The 23,360-nt window shown below is 41.0% G+C and overlaps 1 protein-coding gene and 1 long non-coding RNA gene across 2 annotated transcripts in view; one reads left to right on the plus strand and one right to left on the minus strand.

Annotated features, from left to right (window-relative positions):
* klf8 (Kruppel like factor 8) overlaps nucleotides 1-23,029 on the minus strand; it is a 49,687-nt gene extending 26,658 nt beyond the window's left edge. The window contains exon 1 of the mRNA XM_008332731.3: nucleotides 22,248-23,029. Within this exon, the coding sequence (XP_008330953.2) occupies nucleotides 22,248-22,274 (27 nt within the window). The 5' untranslated portion in view covers nucleotides 22,275-23,029. The remainder of the gene's footprint in view (nucleotides 1-22,247) is intronic.
* LOC112488652 (uncharacterized) lies at nucleotides 11,987-17,500 on the plus strand. The gene is made up of 3 exons (XR_003052970.1): nucleotides 11,987-12,606; nucleotides 12,647-15,950; nucleotides 15,990-17,500. It is a non-coding gene; the product is annotated as an uncharacterized LOC112488652 (long non-coding RNA).
* Nucleotides 23,030-23,360: the final 331 nt, after the last annotated feature.

Raw genomic sequence — 23,360 nt, forward strand, 5'->3', positions numbered from 1 at the left:
TAAATAAAATAAATTATAATTCACTTTTGCATTAGTTTTACACTAAAAGAAATTAATTAAAATTAATTAAAAGAATTGAAATTAAAAATCTGTGAAAACTAAGTAAAAGCATCTTATCAAAGCAAAATGAAATATTAAAGAACATGAATTTTCACCCACTGCACAGATGTGCACAGACAACAGAGGTCTTCAACCAGAGTCCATTCTGAAAATTGGAGATTTGACCTCAAAGCCCAGAGAAGTTTATCTACTGCTGTGTCCAGGCCTTGGTTCAAAGCTGTAATTATGTGACTTTGTTGGCTTCACCTCAGTGACAAACACGGCTAATGTAGCAACAGTATAGCGTAGCAGCAGCTCCTGTGTCACACTGAGCTTAAAACCCAAGCTTTCTCCATGGACTCTGGTGTCAGAGGTTCAGATACTTCAACAGTAAATATTAATGATGTATCCCTGTAGTTGATAAACACACGGAGTCACTGTGTTTTTATTTTTTTTATAACGCCATCATGTCACTCGCTCGTGTTAGAGAGAGCTGATTTAAAGCCAAGAAAAACTAAATTGATTTATTTCTGTCACCAACATTTGATTGTTTTCCTTTCCTCTACTCTCTCTGTGATTCACTCTTTGATACGGAGCCCAGGTTTTCAACTCTGCTGATTTACTAAAGTGGAAGTTGTAAAAAACGCAACGTCCCGTCCAGCTCTGTTCTCTATTTGTTTTTAATACTGCGCTGAGGTCAGCTGTTTCTGGTATCAACCTGGTCATGGTCAAAATCTGAAAAAAAAAAACATTTAAATTTGCATTTTTTTACTTAACCTGGAATCATTGTCAGACGTGTTTTCACACAATGTCAATTCCATATCGTAGGAAACGCTTCTCGCGAAAACAAAGGTGTCGCAATAAAGGGCCAGATCAGGTTATTTTTAACTGCTTCATACGTGTTGATAGAAGAATACTCACATACTACTAGATCTGGTAGTATGGCGTCATGACCTGGAGTTTAATTTTAGTTGTGTGTGGGAGAATCAACGCTCTTTCATCATGTACAGTATGTTAATATCGTGTAGCGAACTGCTGCTCTTTTAAAGCTGAGGCTGGTATTGAATGAAGTCTGTGAAAACGATGGGTGTGTACATAATGTTGACGCACATACAGAAGGTAAACAATACACCTCTGCTTACTTGCCTTTTAAAGTGAATTATACTAACAATGCAGTAACAAATGCTGTTGTGTCTACCACTTCTTAACACGCTTCAGTCAAAACATCAGTCAAAAGAAGTCACTTGTTAATGACCCACATGATTCATAAAAAAAAAAACGTTCTCTATACGATTGCTTGACATTAGACAGATATTAGCCTTGGAGTAGTTAAAACTAACGCCAAACAAAGGTAATGCTAATGCTAATACCATATAAATAAGTAAGTACTTCTAGAAGATCATAAAATAATATATTCTTCCTGAAAAATGTTAGCCCTGAAGATACTCTAGTATTGATTTGAGTTAAGTTAAAGTATTGAAGACTATTTGAAACATTTTAAATAGTTTAGAAATAGTGAGAAAAGCAAAAATGGTGAAACTAGCCAAAGGTTAGCTTAAGGGCAAAAGTCTGAAATGTGGCTACAAGTAGCCCAGGCATAGCTAGCTTAAATCATGTACGAAGCTAATTCGTAAATTCCCTCAGTGATCATGGTCAATTAGCTTGATTATAGCTAAGTTAGCTGTGAATTACCCGATGATTTACAAAAAGAAACCTTCACTGTCATATCCTAGAGGAAGTCACAACTTTTAAGAAAGTTTACCTGCAAATAAACCAAAGATTAGCTCATATTTGTTTTTTATGACCAAACAATTTTAGGTTAAAATAATATACTTTTCACCTCAAATATTTAAGAAACACTGAACTGAACCAAGGTGTGGGTAAAAAGATTTGATTTGAAGCGTTTGGTTTTGTTTTCCGTGTGGGTAAAAAGATTTGATTTGAAGCATTTGGTTTTGTTTTCTTTTCAGAGTGACTGTCTGATGTTGTTTTTGTGGATTCCACAGTGAGGTGGAGCCAATCAGCCGGGGTGTGGCTGCAGGCACCGCCCCCAACTCCTACACACAGACACACACTCTCAACACACACACGCACGCACACACTGGTTTCTCACAGAACCCCCTCTGTGGTTCTAAACAAAGGTGAAGGCAGCTGGTTGCCACACCCTCCCCCAAACTAAAGAACAAACACTTATTTTACAGTCAACAATTTACAATATGAAGCACTTTACACTGTTGCACCTTGAATGTGAGAAGAGGGACGGATCATATCTTACAACTAACTCTGAATTTGAATACAATGTGATGGTTCTAATGGGCAGTTGGTACATGAAATGCAGCGGGTACAGAAATATTCTTCTTCATTTTTGTTCATCTCAGTCCTCAGCAGAGGGAAGGCCAATGGTTGAGGTGATCGTCATTTAAACGTTGCCAAGTCGCAACATAAAATGGATCATTAAAAATCTAAATTAAAAAAGAAGTTGCCGAGTCGACAGAGAACCGAGCGTGGACTATAAAAAAACAACATCAACAACTTCAGGGTAGAAGCAACAAATACAGCAGTGTCATCTGCATAAAATTGAACCATATGGAAATTCAAATGAACCATAAGTTAAAAAAAACACAAAATGCCAATAGTTGGACACATATGGAAATTCAAATGAACCATAAGTTTAAAAAAAACACCAATAGTTGGACAGAATACTAGTAAAATAACAATGTTATTAAAGAGGCCAAAAGTCAAGTCTTTACATTTATTTTTCACCAACAAAAAGACTAAAATGTTTATGGAAGAAGAAAAAACAATACATTTGTCTCTTTCAAACCGATGAGATTCAAAACGCTCTCCATTTGTTACAAAACCAGCGTTTTTGTTTACATTTTTAGCTTTAGGTCAGACAATCTGGAGGAGGGAGGATCTGTTATTGTCTGTCTGTCGCAGACAGCTGGAGGCCAACAGACTGTCCAGATGATGAGGAAAAACTCCACCAAAGGCTGACAGCAGAGAAGTGAGGAAGTCTTATCCTTTAAAGGGATGGCCAGAGATTTAAAAAAAAAAAGATGTACTGTAGGTACTGACATTTACGCAGCTTTGCTACTGCCATGAACCAGGATGTTTTCATACCAGGAAACCAATGGTTCTTGTTGTCAGTTACTGTCTTTTTTCTATGGTTAAAGACACGTTTATATTACACCAAACATTACTGTAAATACGCTGGGGAAAGAAGCAACACCAAGTTCCCACCATCTTCCGACATCGTCCTCAGGTCTCCCTGCATGTCATTCTAACCAAAAATAAACACGAGGCCCAGACGCCCCCTGTTGACTTGTAAGTCAAAAGTCTTCTTTAGGTCAGAGTCCTGAGTTCACAGAAAAATAAACATCATCTGACACGAAGAGCTCAAAGCAAAATCAACTAAAAGGAAACTCAAGGCTAATGCTAAAGCTACCAAAACACATTTTAAAATGGCCAAATATAGATAGTAATTGATCATAAAAGCCTGTAAATACCAAAACATACAAATTAGTTAAAATTAGGCAGAAGGTTACAGTTTCTGGCTAGTAGCCAAATGTAAATGTAATAATGTGAACATTGAGCTAAAAGACAGGACATCTTTTAGTGAATCTGCCATTTCCTACTGTAAATGTACTGTAAAGACTTGTTGCTTTGTAAACAGCTCAACTGTTACTTTTTACCAGGGCCCATTCAGAGAATTTGAATTTTTAAGCCTGCAGGCTCTTTGGAACCTGCTGAGTTTCTAGTGCCTAAGGAGCTGAGTGGCTCTCACCAACATGAATGAACCACTGAAGACAAAATACAACACATTCAAAGTGGAGGCAGATGACATCAACACCTACTGTGTGCTGTAGTGCTGAAGATTTGCTCATACAACGTACAACTGGTAGAATGTGGTAAAGATTTTAGCCACTAAATAAGATTTTCCATTTAGAAAAGGAAAGAAAACCCATAAAGTTTCAGACACATTCTTCAGATTGTAGACGTAAGAAGACATCGGTTTTATTGGAACACTTTTTTCGGGGTGGCTAAAGTCTGTTTTTTCCCGGTGCAGCTACTTTTCCAGGGAATTTATCTTTCTGTCACTGTTGAATGTAAAGAAGGACCTAGAACACCGACCAAGACAGAGAACGATCACCGTTTACAGCCGTGGAATATCTGATTTCTGGTGAGATTGTTAAATATTAGGAGAAGAATCCAGTTTTGGAGGAGTGTGCTGCCGCAGTCAGACCTCGATCGAACAGGATTTGGATATAAATAAAGGGTGTTTGTTTAAACCTGATCTGGAACTAAGTCCAACTGGGTGGAGCAGAGAGATGCAGGACAACGCAGACAGTACTGTGAGAGTGCAGTAAATCTACTACACAATAACACACACACACACACACACACTGGGCTGAAGCCTGAAGTTTGTCTGGACTTTTCTGGAGTTCTGCTCCGGCTTATAAACCACACCCAAAATCGACCGCACACTAAACACAACTACACAAAAAATCCTTCTTGATCCACATCTGCTGCAGTGATGGGGTCATGACGGTGCAGTGTTTTCCACACTGGTCACCGAGGTCGACATCCGACCGAATAATCTCCACGTCACTGGTTCGAAGGCTAATACACTTAGAAACACCCGATAATCAATGATGAACCTCCCGTGGCAGTGGTCGGTTCAGGGCCGTCTGTGTGAATGTTTCAGAGTTTTTCTCAGGTCTGTAGGAAGACAATTGTGAGAATGTGTGTATGTGGCAACGGATGCCTAGGGATTGTCAAGAATGACACTCAGTGTGTGCGTGTGTCCTCTCCCTGGAGGAGGGGTCCCACTGTGGAAGTGTTCCAGGAATAAAAAGGGTGGGGTGGGTGTGACCGTGTCAGCCTCTGATCCCACCACAGGAAGTCAGGGTGGGGGTGGAGAGGGACCGAGTCGGACAGAAACACACTATTCCCTCACAGTGATTTAAGCAAAACCAATCCACGTTTTTTCAGGTCAAATCTAAAAGATTAGAAAAGTAGACGTACGGAAACCAGTGGAGGCCAAAAATGCTGTAATGGACCACTGCCCCTCCAGTGATCCCGCAGGCCATATGTTTGACATACTGTCCTTTTTTGGGAACACACATCTAAATGAAAAAAAAAATTACTAAAAAGAAGAATTATTAATTTAATTAAATAAAGGCCATATAATTTGAACTGAATTGAAAAAAAAAATCCAAAGAAAAATATAAGCTGATAATTGGCAAAAATATCCGTTAGAGGAGCCGAACTGAAACCAGTCACCACCAGATTTCAAACCACTGACATTCCTACTGTAAGGCAATAGCACCAACCACTAGTCCACCATGTAACCCAGAACAGGCTTTGGGAGTGTATTTTTATCCAGTGAAGACTGAGCGAGCGTGAAGGGAACGCTCTGTTTGTTCTCTAACTTCATCCCGTATGTTGACACCTGCTGGTGTCACGGACTTCTGTTACTGCGACGCTGAGAAGAGTAGAGTTTCAGTCTTGGTGGTGAGTATGTGTAGTGTAGGGAGGAGGGGCTCGGTTGGTCCCAGGGTCTGAGTCTAAGATTCAGATCAGCAGCAGCAGCAGCAGCGTTCACATCCTGTCACAAGCTCACGATGGTGACCTGACAGGAGCCACAGCCTCCCACATGTTCTACCTCGGACTCCAACCCAGATGGAACCACTGAAAAAGATGACGCTGAGGCCGACTGATACCAAAACAACCCTGTCTGCTGGACGTCCGATAGTATCATGAAAAGTTTTTTATTTATTTTTTATTTATTTATTTATTTATTTTTTTATACCTCACGTAGCTATTAAGGTAGCTCAGAAAACCCTCATCCATGACTGGGTGTAGCCGGTGGTTACCACCCACACCAGGTGCTTGTTGTGACACACCCTCACTCATTAACCTTGAACAGCAGCATGTGGTTCAATGGTGGATTCACACCTATAAACCAGGAGGACAAAAATCTAAATCAGATCTCGGTTTGTTTGTTGTGACGACCCGTTGTCTTCGTTACTGGTCACATTAGTTGGATTATCATTAGGTTTAAGGTTAACCAACACTGAGCAGGTGTTAACGATCACGCTGGTTAACTCTGATGACATCAGCTGTGTGGCAGCCTTCAACTAGGCCGAGGAACAGACTAACTCAGCTCCTAAGGTGAGGGCGTGGACGACGTCTTCACGTCAAAGGTCATCCACCACGGCAAGACTGAGCGCAGCAACTGGACACAGGAAGCTGTGGTAAACCAGCAAGGTCGGCAAAGAGACAAACATTTAACATTTAAAAAACTGTCAAGATGTATTGGTTTGACATGGAACAACGTAGAAGAATACATTACTATCCTTATTGATCAACATAGAAAAGTTAGCGTGTGGATATTTTTTACAGTGTGCCTGAGAGATAGAAGGAGGGTGGGACAGAGAGACTATCTGGGTCAGTGCTCTCCTCTCTGTCACTGCTCTGCTGCCTCACTGCCACAGCCTTAGGCTCAGTGTGTATGTGTGTGTGTGTGTTATGGGTGGGGGGTGGGGGATTGCCCCCACTCACACACTCACTCCTCCGCTCATGTTGTGTCGCCACAGGGTCTGCGATTGTGCACGAGTCTTCCAATGCATGTTTCACGTGAGGCTGTCCACACCCATGAAACACCCAAGAACCAAAGCATTACTGAAACAAAATCATTAGACAAGATTCACACGAAACTGCATCAAAGAATTAACTGGCTCTTTGAAACATTCTACACTGGTGTTTTTGGACCATTTCTGAGTTTTTCTTGGTTATTTTGAGCTATTGCTAGGCTAACGTTTACTCCTCATTATCATGATCTAATTTTTCATCATGATCTGCTTTTGTTTTAAGTTTTAGCCCACACTAACTGCTTTATTCATATTTAACTGATCTGGTTAGTTTTATGTTTGGTGTAGCTAACATTTAGCTAATGTTTGTTCTTTTCTTTAGTTGTTATTTGAACATTTTAGCTAGCTTAGCTTCTGTCGGTTAGCTGTGTCACTGGTTATTTTGTATAATTGCTAACTTCTGGCTAATGTCAATGCCTCACCTTAGCCAAGTTTAAACATGCTTCCAGTATTTTTCCAATCTTTGCCAACTCCAATAAATTTAGCATAATTTAGTTTAATCATCAAAGATATTTAGGTCTAATTTAATGCAAATTTAAGTTAAAAAAAGATGTTGATGCACAGTTTCCTCTGCTTTTTTGGGGGGAGGGGGGTGGAGGGGGGTGTAGCTTAAGTCTTTGGTCCAGTGCGAAGGGATCACTCTGTCTCATAGTTGTGTCCAAATATTGAACAAGAACTTTTGTAACTGGAGTCCACGACCCACACACACATGCAGAAACACCCCTGCCCATATGGACTCGTCCCCGAGAGGCACCCAGACCCTCAGTTAGAGAGGGAGGGCACTGTGAAGTCAGTGGAAGGGGGCGGGGCTTGGTTAATAAGTGACAGAGATGACACAAGCAGTTTTTTTGGAGGACCTTATTCCTAGAAAAATTTAGCTCTTAACAAATACAATAAGAGACACATGTGAGGAAGTATATATGGAAACACAGCCGAGGAGATGGAGAAAAAGTTAAGAAAATGATTTTAAAACGTAACAGACAAGAAAGGGGTCGTTTGTGATGCTCATATGAATCATTAATTAGAGGTGAATGAGTAGCTAACAGTATAACGAACAATGAAATCGTCTCACTGTTCTAAGACAAACATATCCATGTCCCACTCCCCGATGACCACTCCTTCACAACTGCAAACACACAGCAGACTCTTAAAGGGACAGAGTTCTATTAGAGCAAACTGTTCTAAAAGAAAAAAACAATTATTTAAGCTAACATATAGCTTTGGTCAAACTTAACCTCTATCCATAACTTAATGTCAAATTGCTACGCTTTGGGCTAATTTAAAATAAAAGGCAATGTTTTTTTCTTAGTCTGCCCCTGCTGGCCAGCATTGGTACTATGTCTAAATGCATTTCCAGGTGTTTTAAAAAAGAATACACAGACTGTCCACCATCTTAACATTAACATGTCCTTATGTAAGACATATGTTAATGTAATATTAAGGTCTTCTCTCTCTCTCTCTCTCTCTCTCTCTCTCCAACTGGACAGTCAGATCTGACCTCTGAGCTTGGAGCAAATTGCAGAAAAAGGGAAAAAAACAGCTGACTGGTCTGTCCGACACGCTCTGACAGTCAACATTTACCCAATGAGAGGGGTCAAAGGTCAGTGCTGTTACAACATATTGTCCCTTTGGCAGGTGTCGAACAAAGTGAAAATAGAAAAAAAAAACAAAAAGGACAGAAAGTAAGGGAAAAGTGAGTGAGTGTGGACAATATGACCTCCTGAAAATGTCACAGAGTTCACCTGAGCCCCTCTGTTTTAGCTGATATGGGTTCAGGAATGTCACCAATATTTTGTAAATGATTGATAAAAGTCTGAATAGTAACATAGTAACATTGAAACATGTGAACTTAAAATTCTCATGACTGTAATTACAGAATATATATATTGGAAATCAAACATCTAATTATGTCCAATTACATTTCCATGGTAAACAACACATCCTTAGCCGTGTCAACAGTAGACAAAGAGCTAGGAAACAAGGGCTGAAATTGATCGAAAGATATCTGAAAAGCAGCTCAAAGATGGGCCAATAGCTAAGTAGCAGCTAAATGGTTCCTCAGAAATAGCTATGATCGTTCAAATGAATTAAATGACAAAAACAAGGCACAGAAACAAGGTAGCAAAATTAAAGCAAAATAGGACTAGCCCCTAGCATAAAGGTTTTAACATTATAGTTGGAGATACTTTTTTTTTTAAGCCTGACTTTAAGCTTTGTTAAAATGGCTTTTGAAGCTAACGACTGCTCCTTTATTCCAGTTTCTGGTTGGTAAAATGATGAAGTGGTCAAAAAACAAAACAAAAACAAATGTTTAATAAAAACCAAAACAAAAAGGCTGAAATTGGTTAGGAAATGTTACGAAGCTAATGAAACAGGCGATAAACCGCTCCCATAAATAAAAAGTAATGATTAATTCTCGAATCAATTCCCGTTTCACGTTCATTAACTTGTTTGGTCTCGGCTCGCTCTCGACCACGACTGTGTTGCACTGCTGTAGTTTGGTGGGCAGATGTTGTGGTGATTTTTCAGACTTTTTTTGTTCTTGCACCTGGCTTGTTCAGGCCTGGATTATTTGGTGTCTCTCTGTGGACTCGTCATGGCTGCTGCTGATTGGATCTTTTATGGCGGACAGATGCTGCCGACTGGCTCGCAGCCAAACATGACCCATGTCTGTGAACATGTCTGTGTTCAGTGAAACGGAGCCGACAGAGACGTCCATTAACCATTAGTTGTCTTCGTGGTAATGCAGAATGTGGGGAGATATCTTTATTTTCATCACTATTTATTGGACACTCAAAGTACAGAGTGTGTGTACGCAGTGAAGCGACATTGGGAGTGTCTCCATCTGGCAGAGAGAGAGAGAGAGAGAGAGAGAGAAAGGGAGAGAGAGAGAGACCTACAAAAAGATCATGAGTGAAGAAGCAGCCTATAGCTGTTATCACACCACACCCAGCTGACGCAAAACTGTACGCAACTTCCCTACACCCCCTGTTACACACACACACACACATACACAGTTGCCCACAGAAACACGCACACGCACACACAAAGCTGCATTCCGTATTGACTTCCATTTAAGGCAAACCAAAAGCTTCACCTTATTTTTCTAATCCTTTAATCAACAATCACCTGATTCATCGACAGACATCGGTACTAGAAACTATGAAGGATTACCAACACAATGAGCATTTCTACTGCAGTAACCATGAGCAAAAACCCTTCAGATACAAGTTTTAAGAATTAAGGCCAGCACCACAGACAATAGTACCAGGTTCCACCACAGAGACATGGGCCTGGATTAGGGCCGGCAGCAGAAACATACTTCAGAAACACGAAGCTACAAACACAGCTACAGTACTTCTAGTACTCTGTACTCCAGATACTGCAAATAGAGCGACCGGGACCAAATATGTGAGTTTTTACTCCAGGGATGTTACAGAGGACAGAACTGCAAAGAATCTGTTTTTACTAAAGGAAACTTGTGCTGTGAATTGGGCCACAGTTAGCCAACATGTGGGGCGCAGTGCAAGAAGTGGAACTAGTGTGTGTTTTTTCCATCGAAGGAACTGATACACAGAGGAGAGTACCAAGAAAAACAACTAGATGACTATCTACCACAGACAGTCATAGCAGTAATTAGTGAAAGTACCAGGGAGACACTGGTTCCACGAATGAAGAAGCCCCTGCAGCAGGACGGTCGGTGACTCATCGGTGGGCTGAGGGTACCAAAGGTCTCTGACGATGTTGTTCAAACGTTGCACTGAGACCAGGATTTGGTCTTTGTAAGGACCAGTGAGTCCAGAAGATGTGTGTGTTTTATACAAGCCAAATGTACACGTCACAAAAAAAGCACGAGCACACACACACACACACACACACACACACACACACACTGACGTGTCGACCGTAAACCACAAAGACATGGTTCCTTGACATGGAATTCAAAGTACTTACAGTCTTGAACTAACCGCAAACATAAACGTGTGAGTAAACACACACACACACACACACACACACACAGCCCCTCACTAACATAAATACACGCAGGATTTAAAGACCCAGTGCAGTCACACAGCTGTAATACCGTCGTTGTCCATTAGTCATTTTTCTGAGCAGAAGCTGTTGCTAATTGAAAGCGACCTTTTCAAACCCCAACATTTCTGTGTCCTCCTCCTTCTTTGACATCAGGAAAAACATCAGGTGAAAACATGAGAGAAAAGGAGACGGGAACTCGTCAAACTGTCGAAACATCCACTTGGTGAAGACAAATCAAATCAAATTATTTTTCTGTATTTTGTTGGAACAGAATGTAGTGCAATAGACCTGTGTGTTTCACACCTGTTTTTATTTGTTTTACTAAGCCAGATGATGGCGCTATTAATACAGAAAGATGTCGAGTCAAATATGCAAATGGGTTTTAGTCTTTACTGAGAAACTGGTTATACAAAAAAAAACTTGTTATTTATACTATTATAATATTTATTACCACATATTAATGAATATGAATAACGTGCTAATTCTTAAGTCCTATCTTTTACCTTTACAAAGACATGACACGTCGACCTTTATTGAACTGAGGTTACCAGGTGATGGAGGAAAGTCCATTTATTTATTATTTAGTTTGTATATAATCAATTTTTAAAATCTCTCCATTTGCCACTGTTTTGTCTTATCTTTCAGATCATGGTCTCAGATAATCCTCCATCAGTGACTGTGACCTCGTCATCAGATAGTTTCATCACCGCCATCCTCCGCATACGTCTCTGTCAGCACCACATCCTCCGTCTCCTTCACCACACTCTCACTTTCAGACTTTTCATCCTCATCTTCCTCCTCCACCCACCCACACCCAACCCCCAGCTTTCCCCTCCCACGTCCTCCCTTTTTTTTCTTTCTCTTCTTCGTCTTTTCAGTGTGGCCATTTTGGCAGCACTGTCACAGTTGCCATGACGACAAGACCCCCCCGTACCCCCCCCCCCCTTGATAATGACTGTAGCGAGGTTGTTGAGGGTGGAAGGGTGTGGAGGAGGTCACTCTCCACCACCACCACAATCACCAGCATCAGCAGCATCAAGGCCTAATCTGAGGTGACACAGCCAATATCTTCACACACACACACACACACACACTGGCCTGAGACACACACAGAATTGCATGAAGCCATTCACAGAATCACACTGAGAATGTGTGTAAAATACACACACACACACACACACAGCCACTCATTCCCACGAGACACACATTTACTCAACCCTCTCATAATGAACACACACTCCAGTGACATTGAGCTTCTTCATTTCCAGATTACTGAAATAGAGCAAGAAGGAAGAATTTCACGGGTTTAAATCCCACTGAAAAGCTAAGCCTGATCCTGACCCTGGGTTTAAAAAAAGGAAAGCTGCGTCAGGAGGGATATTAAACTGTGTAAACGTTCCTTTAATTATTATCTCACATTTCTTTCTCCAGGTCAAAGCTCCACACAAAAAAGAATGACTGATCATGTGACCAATTAATCAGTGAATCCTGAATCTAATATTCAGGATTCAACAATTAATTGGTCACATGATCAGTAGGACTTCAGTGCAGTTTGACCCTGAGTCGCTCTGTAGAGACACTGTATATATGTGCATATATAGTCAACATATTTAACATGAATATATGAGAAAATGTGGCGTTAAAAAAAAGTAATTTCAATGAAAGGAAAAAGAAAGAAACCCATGACACTACATTAAATGATCTGGAATGTTCTGAAGAAGCTGGTTAGACAATTTTAAAAATAGCAGTGACAATGAGAGCATGTTCTAAAACCAAATTGTTAGTAATTAACACCGTCTTGAAACCATAACTGTGACCAGGCGTTGAGTTGTTCACTTTGAAAACTGTAACATTTACTGCAGAGAATAAACTCCAGGTTCTAGGTTTTTGACATTACTGCAGAGAATAAACTCCAGGTTCTTGGTCTTTACCAGATATCACTTCCTCTGTCTGTGAAACCACAGTCTTCTTATCAATGTTATTCATCGTCTGATATTCCAGCTGACGGTGACTTTTTAGGTTGAACATGGGTGTGACACGAGCTGAATGTAACTTTTAGTTAAGCCGCAGTCACAGACAGAACGTTAAATAAGCAGAAGCCGCCGGTCCCCGGGTGAGGAATTAAAGTGGTCCTGGGGGGAAAGGGAAGAAGCCAGACTTAATTTGTCCCAGCACAAAGAGATTGACTTAAATGTCTACATCTATACAAACAGCTGTTTGCATAAATCCAAGTATTTGGTATTCTGTCATTACGGGCATAGAAAACAGCTGCATGAATGTTTAAGAGGTTACAAACAGCAGATTTACGACTCTAATCGTCGAATCGTTGTGTCAGTTGATCAATGACAGGCTAACTGTTGAATGTTAGACTCGTGTTTCACAGTTGACACATCATTCAAGGGATTGAAGCTGTTAGTGTTTTTACGTCACACATTGAGCTGCTTCTGCTGATACTGCTGAGTCGTTATGTCTGTATTAGCCTAGATCCTAGTTGCTAATATTAAGCTATTACTTAGTTGTTGATTTTTTTAATTTTTTAATCCTAAACTATACTTCACTACTTTTTGGTTTACAAACTTTTACTTTTTTGTTACCTGTTGACTAACAATAACACCTTAAATAATAGTTAGCTTCTGGCTAATTATACAGCACCACGTCTTTATAGCAACTATTAGCATGTTGTCTGGCTAAGAATATTTGACTATTATTTTCATGTAGGTCCATTTATCTATATACTGCGTTAGTTATCTGTTAGCTGTCTAAGTTAACAGTCAAAGTTTGTTTTTCCAGGCTTCCCTACTTTGTCTTCTTCTTTACCTTCTTCTTACATTCTTTGGCTAATTTTTAGCCATTTTTGTTTAGCCATTAATATCCTATCTGGATATTTTGGGGTTTGATTTAGCCAAAAGTACACATTGGGACATTTATTGTTTTTGTCCAGTGTAAGTGCCTCAAAAACTGCTGTATATTTAGTCCAACTTACACAGTCACAGACATGTTTGCATGTCTGCTGACATGATGCGGTGTCTGTGTGTGTGTGTGGGTGTGTGTGTGTTTATATATGTAATTGCCCATGTGGTTTCTGTGGCGCTGCAGTACAACTGTTTTCAGACTCAAACTTCACACATTTCTGCTCTAAACGACGTAGAAAGCCTGTCCGTGGGACTTCTATTCACTTTGACTCTGCATGTTAAATGAACAGAGGTAAAGCTCATTCTGATGCAGAGATTATTCTAACAAACTGTGGCCAATTCCACCGAATAAAGAAATAACAGTTGAGGATCTGCAGAATAAAAGTCTCCAAACGGATATTATTTCAGACACATTTGGCTCAGAGCGCATAAACAATTTGAGGATGGTGTAGCAGCGAAAACTGTTATTAACGCAGGACTGAAAGCTCAGAAAATAGAAAAAGAGAAACGCCGACGTTAGAACACAGACGATGCTGAAGGAGAAGAGCGGAGAGCTGTTTAAAAACCGCACAGTGCCTAACGGAGCTGCGGCTTCTGAAGCTCACATGACAGTCTCTCAGCAGCTTCATGACCTTCAGATAAACTTAAAGCTCCGCTCCCACTGTTGGAGCAGATACTGTTTACTCTGAAAGAGTCTGGGCGCCAGCACCGCGAGCATCAGCCACACCAGGCTGCGGTGAAAGACGCACTGATGGTTGACACCCGGCTGGGTCAAGACCACTGATGAACTGTGCTGTACGAGAACAGGAAACGGGCTGAGGCGTCGGCGATCTGACACACGCTTCAAGGTCACGTCAGAACAAGAATTAAAGCCGACACAGAAGTCTGATGTCTCCAGTGGCTGATTTACATACCGCCATAGAGAATCATCTCTCTCTTTTAAAACACCCACATGTTCTCAGAACTAACATGTATGTACTTAAAACTAATGTCTATGTACTCAGAACTAACGTATATGTTCTCAAATCTCGCATACATGTACTCAGAACTCAACTATATATTCTCTGAATTCACCCGTGTTCTAAGAACTCATATATATGTACTCATACATCCCCTATATGTACTCAGAAGTTGCATATATGTTCCTGGAAATCATGAATTTAGTTCATAACATCCTTCATTATCAATTTCCACCTAGATCTGATGATCTTAACCAGCTACAGCAGTGGGATTAGGACGTATTTTGTTGACAGACTGAGCCATGCTGTGTCTTACAAGTGTGATAACACCTGACACGGTCTGATTTAGACTTGATGAGTCCAGCTGTGATTTGTGACTTTGTGCCTGTGCTCATAAGGTGGTGCAGGGTTGTTGTTGTTGATGTTGTTGATGTTGTGTTCACTTTTCACTTTCACACCAAATCAATGTTGGACTTCCAGCTCAGCTGCTGAGGCTGAGACTGATGATTGGAAAGTACCAGAGTTTGAAAAGATAAAAAACATCTGAGCTTTTAAGGGTTGACGTTTGGTACCATGACAGGAGAAGGCTCCAGCTCTACTCTGTCCTGCCTTCACCGTGTAAACACTACGACTGGGTCTCTATAAATAGACCTAAAGCCTTGGGGCAGTTCAGCCTAAGCAAGGCTGTCCAGTGAGAAAAAAACAGAGAAAAGGGACAGCACTAATATTCCTTCTTCTCTCTCCGGCGAGATCCTGTAAACGTAAGCAAGAAGCGACCGTTGAACTTTGTCCAAACACTGCAAGAAACGACTTACAGCAGCAAGTCATCATGTAAGACAGTTCAGCTCTCTACAACTGTTTACACCAAGGAAACCAGTACCGGGAACTAGATAACAGAACTGTCCTACTGATCAGTCTGATCTCTATCCCAGAAACAGGACCATTTTTGGACTCTATCTATCAACTGATACAAATCAACTAATGCTAATGTTTGTCAAATCTATACCTTCGTACTGGGACTGTCAAACGATAGCCAAACAAAATGTTTCCAATTCAATTTCTACAGTTGACACCTCAGTGTCCTTTCTCAGTTCAAGTAGAATGTGCATTTTATGACTTTCCACTGAGTTTTTATATTCACTTTTCTTCCTGAAGAAATTTTTATGAAGCCCAAAGTGGGTGTAATGTCTGTGCTCTGCCCCAGACGCCAAGGTGTAGCATAAATTATGAGGCATACCATTACCGCACAGTGGCTAACATAAAGAAAATGGAATGCCACTTATTACTTATTTATGGTCAGAGTTTCTCCATTTAGATCTTTTATTACTTTTGGCTTTTCTTTCTCCGAGGTTGTGACGAACACCATTGTCCATTCTTCTTTCTCCGAGGTTGTGACGAACACCTACTTCCATTGTCCATTTAGTTGTTAATATAAACGCTGGTGAGTGTAATTCAGTTTCTGACAAATTCTGATTTATTTAAATATCTTTATTTTCATATATTCTCCCATTATGATATCTATTGTCACCAAAGGGAAAAATGTTGTTGAGTTAGTACTTCGATTTAATACTTACAAAACTACCGGTGTTGATCATAATGTTGGAAATCAGTCTGTTATTGGTTGTGCATTAAGTATATTAAATATGTCTTTTTTTTTTACATTTACGAAAGAATTTGCTTCTAGGTGTCTCTTTATTTAGACAGAATTGTGGTTTTATTTTGGTTTTAGCACCACCTATGTTAGCATTGTAACATTTACAGAACGACTGTTCAGCAGTTCTCCACCACTGTGTCGAAGGACTGTTCTTTTTGTTGTCCATTTTAATATTTTACTTGTCTCCAATGCCTGCTGCGATTCAGGTATTTTTATTCAGTCCAAGTTGAAAATGTGAAAACTGCAGCGCGCAACTTTGATTCATCTCTGTGACACAGACTCCGTATCCATACAGATGAGACGTGAACCTCCCTCCTGCTCTGCAGTCACTTCATAATCATTAATTCCCAGTGATTCAGTGACTGAATGACCACGGCACGATGCCATTCTGAACGCCAATGACCCTTGGGATGAACCTAACTCGCTCCAAACCATTCCTCACGCTGTGACTTCATACCCCACTCTGATTTATATCTGCTGTGTAGCACACACAGATGCAGCCCGGCAGACAGCGGGCTAATGGCTTTCTAGTGGTCCCCAGAAATACTGGAGGGAGCTGGTCAGCGTCTCAGCTTTTCTTTCCCTTCCAAATAACTTTAAAACATGCCAGAATGCTTGTCCCCTCCACACTCGTCCCCTCCTAAACTTCACTGCGCTGCTTTAACTGCCGTAAATCACCTTGAATTAGAGCAACGCATAAAGAAGAAAATGGAAAAGTGCAGTGAGCCAGTTAGCTCTCTCCGACACCTACACACCACCTGGAGAACACTTTTCAGAGCACACTTGTTAGGGAGCCCTTAGCTCAGTCAGTGAAGCATGAGAGTACTAATCTCCAGCGCCTTTAAATTACCGACCCAGCCCCTCGTCGCTTCAGCATCATTACGAAGAAACGATTTACGAGGCCCAACACAAGCCAAGTCCATCCACGGTACGTGATCAGGTGGTTTCAATGTCCCTCCTCTCACTTTTGCTATTACTTCCTGAAGTTCACTTGAACTTTTTCTACTTCCTCTCTCTTTCCAGGAGGTTTAGAGGACAGAAGCACCGGTTCCTGTAGAGCAGGTCAGATTCAGGAACCAAAGAAATTGTCATTTTGCAACTGTCAAAAAATTTTTTGGGTCACACACAGTGGTTTGGGCAAAACGACCATAGCTGTGAATGTGAAAGTGAATCCTGGTTGTTTGGATCAGCATTTCTTAGGGCAGAAATTCCAACTTGTTTTGACCACAGTCCTAGGGCATTCACTCTGGATTTAGAGACAAAGAAAAAAAAAATTAAAAATTGTTAGTTTCAAAAAAGATAACGAAAACTTGTTAATTTAGTGAATTAAAATAAAAAAATATTTAATAGAATACTTTTAGCAGCTCTTAATTAAAGTTTTATTCAATTCTATTGAGGTCTATTTTGAATTTAAGCTCATTTGAAGTCTTTTGAGAAGTCTGTTTTTTGGGGGTGGTTTTTACCAATAGTGAGTGCAATTTTTTTTTTTTTTTTTTTTTCAGTTCAGTACGGCAGATCTGAGCAGCTGCACACTTCACAGAGAGCCAACTCTGTGTGATTACCCTGGCTGAAACACTGGCTCTGGCACATTTCTCCTTCCTAAAGTGCAAAACAAAGGTCAGTGCCAATAATATTATAATGAAAACTGATTTGTGAATAATTCCATAGAATTGGTTCAACTGAGTTTAAACCCAGTTTTGAAAGTTGGCTGAGGAACACATCGGAGTGGGCAACAACGGGCTGAGTGCCCCGTCTCCATTCATGTACAACCATACAGATGAAGTGTACTTCGTAGTGGGTGTGTGTGTGTGTTCCGTCAAGGTGTGAAACACACACACATGTGCACACAGAGTCATCATCAAGTTTCAAAGTAGTTTCATGAAATTTTGTAGAGAAAAGTAAATTATTGCCTGCCGCTCTCTCTCTCTCTCTCTCTCTCTCTCTCTCTCTCATCCACACATACACACACACATACACACACATGCAAACACACAGGCAGACTTTGTATTCATGGAGCCTTTACTACTTATGCCCTGCCCTACAATTTCTAACACAGCTGATTCAGGACACACACACACACACACAGTACATAATACAGAAATCACTGCTCTCTTATCAGTCCTACCAACACTGCCTTAAGGATGAATTGGATTTTTGTTCCCACAAACAAAACAATCTTCAATCAAGGTTGTTTCAGGGAAATGAACATTAAAGTTTTCTCAGGAAACGATGATAAACTCAAACACACTTCTTCACCTGTGGTGTAAAGACACAGTTTTTTATGGCCAAAAAATGCTATAATACACAAATATATAACCTTTATAAGAGGTATGAAAATTGTATGCGCTAAAATGAAAACATGCTAACATTCAACCAATCTTAAAATTTTCAGTTTTGTTATTATAAAAATCACAAAACGTTAACATAATAAATGAGAAACAGGGAATGTGAACAACTGTTTTCAAGGAGACCTTTTTACAGGAAGCTAATGATCGCGGCACTTGAACCAAAGCCCATTCACAAAACTAGTGATTTTAGCTCCCTGGAGGTACACACCTCTGATTACTCTGGTCTTCACTGCTGACGTTTTGGGACTAAAACCAACCTTAGTGTTGACTAATAATGACCCACGCTGCAAAATAACACAACTGTAGTTAGCAATGAAGGCAGCAGAGCATAAAACAACGATTTAGCTTTTTGGAGAAAAACACTTGATTCTGAAAATGGACATCAACAATTAAACAAAAACATTGTTACTCTTTTATAAGACGTTTGTCTCAAAGCCGTGTTGTTTAAAGTTTAAAGTTGCTTTAAGCTGATTAGTCTTTGAGTACTGTGGCTGCTGGCCCTGGCAGGGTCTGAGTTCCTCTGACAAATCCTTCAGTTATGGTGGTGATGCTGAAGTTTCAACCCTCCAGTTATAAACTTTCTAAAGCCACGTCCGCATTTCACTCTTTGTGTGTGTCTGGACCGGGTCCAAAATGTGAACAGGATTTAAAACCCATTTTTCCTGTTAACACGCTATTAATAAAATAAGAAAAAGGAAAATGTTCCAGAACCACGTGTCCCTGTCTGACCTGATTAGCCTGGCTACAAGTTGGACCAGGTCCAGGTTGTATCCGGTATCAGTTCTTAGATAACAGGGGTCAGCTGGACCCCGGGCACACAGCTGTGTCACAAGTGCACCACAGTCATGACCTCACAGGCAGAGGGCAGGATTAAAAACACCCTGGCCATTGTTCTTTTTAAATATTGCTCACGAGGAACTGATGGTATTTTTCCTCTTGTGATAACAAAGTATTAATTACCAAAGACAGTACCAGAATACTTGGTGCCATCACTGGAAAAATAGTACCAACATCTAGGCATATTACTATAAGAATAGTTCATTGTCATAGGGATAGTACAATAGTACCAGTTCAAGTACGTAGAACTGTTAACTGTGCTAGCCACAATGGGTGTCTTTGACACAGGAACAGGAAGTACTAGAACCGTTGTGCACCATTTCAGCTGCTGGTGCAGTTGCTTGGAACTGGTAACGGTACAAGCAACTGTTGTATGTGTGTTTCTCCTGATGGAAGTAACACCAAGAACTTTATGTGTTCCAGGAACTATTAATAGTCAAACCAAGAGAGACAGAACCTGAGGCTTTTTGGAACTAACTGGTATTTTTTCAATTCCATCACTGGACTTATTTGCATATTTTTGTAGGACTTTCACCACATGGCCCAATAGCAACGCAAAACTCATTTCAGTTTCTCCAAAATTTCCTGCTACTGAAACGTCGTGGAGCCGTTGAGATGCTACCCTTTAACATTTTTACAAACTGTAACGGAACTTTGTTTTCATGGCCTCATGATCACTGCTACATCAGAGATTAAAAAAATTATAATTTTGAGGCCAAATGACGGGGCATGTCTGCTCATAATACCACACATACTTACACTTTGCACCAATCAGGAGCTAGGATTTTGTAGCTGGAGGCAGTGTACCTGGGTGTTTACCACTGTGTGTGTACTTTTTTGATTGTTTTTCTTATTTAGCTAAAACTAATTTGTTTTGTTTTTAGAACCATTTGCGCTGATGATAACTGATTATTCAGATCAGCAGGCAGTAGACCTAGAATCCAGTTGTTTTTTTTAAATAAGTTAAAAGTTTGAACCAGGAGACAGATGAAGAAGTGAAACTGAAAGTGGCAGTCTGCAACTCAAAAATGAATGAACATGCGTGTGGTTTGTAGCAGAGCAGTGAACATGGTCTTACACTAGAGTGGCAGATCCATGTTTTTTTAGATGCCCTAAAAAACATGGATCTGTATTCACGTGTAAGTGAACCCAAGTGCGGTTCACCTAAAGTTCACCTAAATAAGAAAACGCATACATAACTATCCAGAAAACCAAAAAGACGAAGTGAACCAAAAGGAGGAAGTGGACGTAGAGCATTTTAGAAAAAAAAACAAGGCAAACAGCATAAAATAAAGAGGAAAACAAAACATTACGAAAAATGTCTCAAAGGATTATGTAAAGTAGTGAGGATGTACTGGGGCTAATTGGTATTTGGTCATATTACTGTGTAATGTGGTTCCTTGGAGCTGAGTGGAGGCAGTAATGCAGCAGTATTGGAGTGAACATAACCAAAAAGGTGTGACATTTTTTAGCGTTCCCTGACGAATACAAGTCCTGAAGTGAAAACACTTCATAGACTTTCTACCATTGGGACTAGGAACTCTATGAATGTACCATAACTACTGTATCCTAATAATAGTCCCTTCACCCAAAGTAATTTGCATAATCTCTACTGGTCTTTCAACATGTGGAACAAGAGGATTTACAGGCTGTAATTACAGTTACATGACATTGGTTCCTTCCTTCAAAAAACCTCAGGTTACACTGTTGTCCTTCTACAAGACACATGTCAACAATGACTGTTTTAGAGGTGTGACATTTACAGAGTACAAGTACTATCGAATGAGACGAGTCAATTCTGGATTTTTTTTTTATCCTTTTTTTTTACCATAAAGGACATCTATAAGACACATGAAGGATAAATAAAAGGTTATTTTAAATAATGGTCCCTGCTATCATACCAAGTACTAGGCAGTAGACCCACAGTTTATGATAAAGGAACTTGATAAAAGTACGGGAACTGATTCAGCAAACAACCATGTGAACTTGCTCAACAGATAGGCAAACAATGATGTAATACAAAAAAACAAAGAACTTGATTAATTACGTAAGAAATTGGACTACTGGGGTGAAGCCTTCAGATTAGACCTTTCTACGCCCTTGAATAAGGCACCAGACTTTTAAAGTTCCTGGTGAAATACAATGGTACTGCAGCTTTAATTAAGGTACAGTAGCTAAGTTTAGTGTCCGTTGCTAGGGAATGCATTATGCCTGAGTGTCCTTACAAATATAGAAATCTACATGTGTGCGCACATATGTGCGCGTGCGCGTGTACTCCAGAAAAAGGCTGCTGGCCCTTTAAAAGCTAAGATGGAGTCCTACAGAGCTGCAGTTTGAGCCTCTTCCGTTTCCTTTCCTGCTCTTCTCTCTCTTTTTCTTTCTCTCTCTCTCATTCTCTCCCTCTCTCGCTCTGCCTCTCTCTTCTGACAGAGATCATTTAAAAGTGAACCCGAACCGACCTCGAGCGGACACGCGCACACGTGCACGTACTTTCACACGCACACACACACATTCGACCGTCTCTCTCTCTCTCTCTCTCTCTCTCCGTGCATGCTCGTCCTCTCCTGCAAATGCAATGAGGTCACTGCTGGACAACTTCAGTGCAAAATAAAACCTGCCATCTCCTCCTGCGCGCGCGCACACAAACACACGCACGTACACGCACTCTCTGTGACATCCATATGTGGCACATGTTGATCTGTCAGTGGCAGCAGCTCACGCGCTCCCTCACGCTCTCTCTCTGTGAGTGTACCTCTCTCGCTCTCTCTCGCTCGCCCGCTCTCTCTCTGTCAGTCAATCGCACTTACTTTCTTGTTTCTGGTCTCCGTGTGCATCTCGGTTGCAGGAGCAGCAGGAGGAGGAGGTGAAGGAGGAGGAGAAGGTGGAAGGGTGGAGCAGCAGTAGCAGGAGCTGAGGGTCTCTTGTTTTGGGGCAGCAGCTGTGTATCTGGACCAGAAGTGTTGGAGGAGGATAGGGCTGGTTGAAGGAGGAGAAGGGTGGGGGAGCCTAGTTTTCCACCTTGACAGTCAGTGTTAAGATGATCCCACGCGTCGAAAGAGGAGAAGACTCCACCTTTTTGCTCTTTTTGCGTGAACACCACCACCAGTCCAGTGTCTCTGTGTCTGTCTCTGTGTGTCCCTCTCTGTGTCTCTGTATCGGTGTGTTGTTGCCGTGTATTGAAGGGCTGGGCTCTCTCTCTCTGCCTGTTCCTCCTCCGCCTCTCCCTTGCTTGTGACCCCACCCTGCGTCCCCACCCCTCATCTCTCTGTCAGTCAGGAGCTGCGCAGCCCTGCAGAAACGCACAGAGAGGAGAACAGGGGAGGAGGAGGAGGAGGAGGAGGAGAGCAGCAGCACAGGAGGTACAGTGTGGAGGAGAAGGCTGCAGCTGCTGCTCAAATCATGCAGAAAATGCCAGATTAATTTAGCACATTTCACGCATACATTCTCTCCTTCCTCCCTGCTTGCATGTAATGCTGCAGCAGAAAACGACAGGAGCTGCGGCTCATTGTGAACACAGGCACCCATGTCACCTTCCTGACGTCACCCAGCAGGCTAATTGAGGACACTAAAACTGGGTGGGGAGGGCAGGGAAGGGGTGGGAGCGGTTTGGATCAGGCAGTCGGTGTAAGGCTGGTCAGTGCTGCTGCTGTTTGCTGCTATATACTGTATAGATATGAAGAGTGAAAACAGCAACAACAGGAAGCTGTGATGGACTACCACACCTTAACAGAGCAGGGTGTGGTGCATTCAGGGTCCATTCAGAAGGGATTCATTAGCAGCTTTTTCACATGTCAGATAATATTTATTTTTAACTTTTAAGAATGTAAAGGTTTTGGGTGTGAATCCCCTAAGGCACAATATTTTTTTCTATACTTGACTGTCTTGTAGTCAAGTATTTTCTGTTGTGTGTGTATATATAT

The sequence above is a fragment of the Cynoglossus semilaevis genome, chromosome 19, assembly GCF_000523025.1.
Source record: "Cynoglossus semilaevis isolate Cse_v1.0 chromosome 19, Cse_v1.0, whole genome shotgun sequence".
Lineage (NCBI taxonomy): Eukaryota > Metazoa > Chordata > Actinopteri > Pleuronectiformes > Cynoglossidae > Cynoglossus > Cynoglossus semilaevis.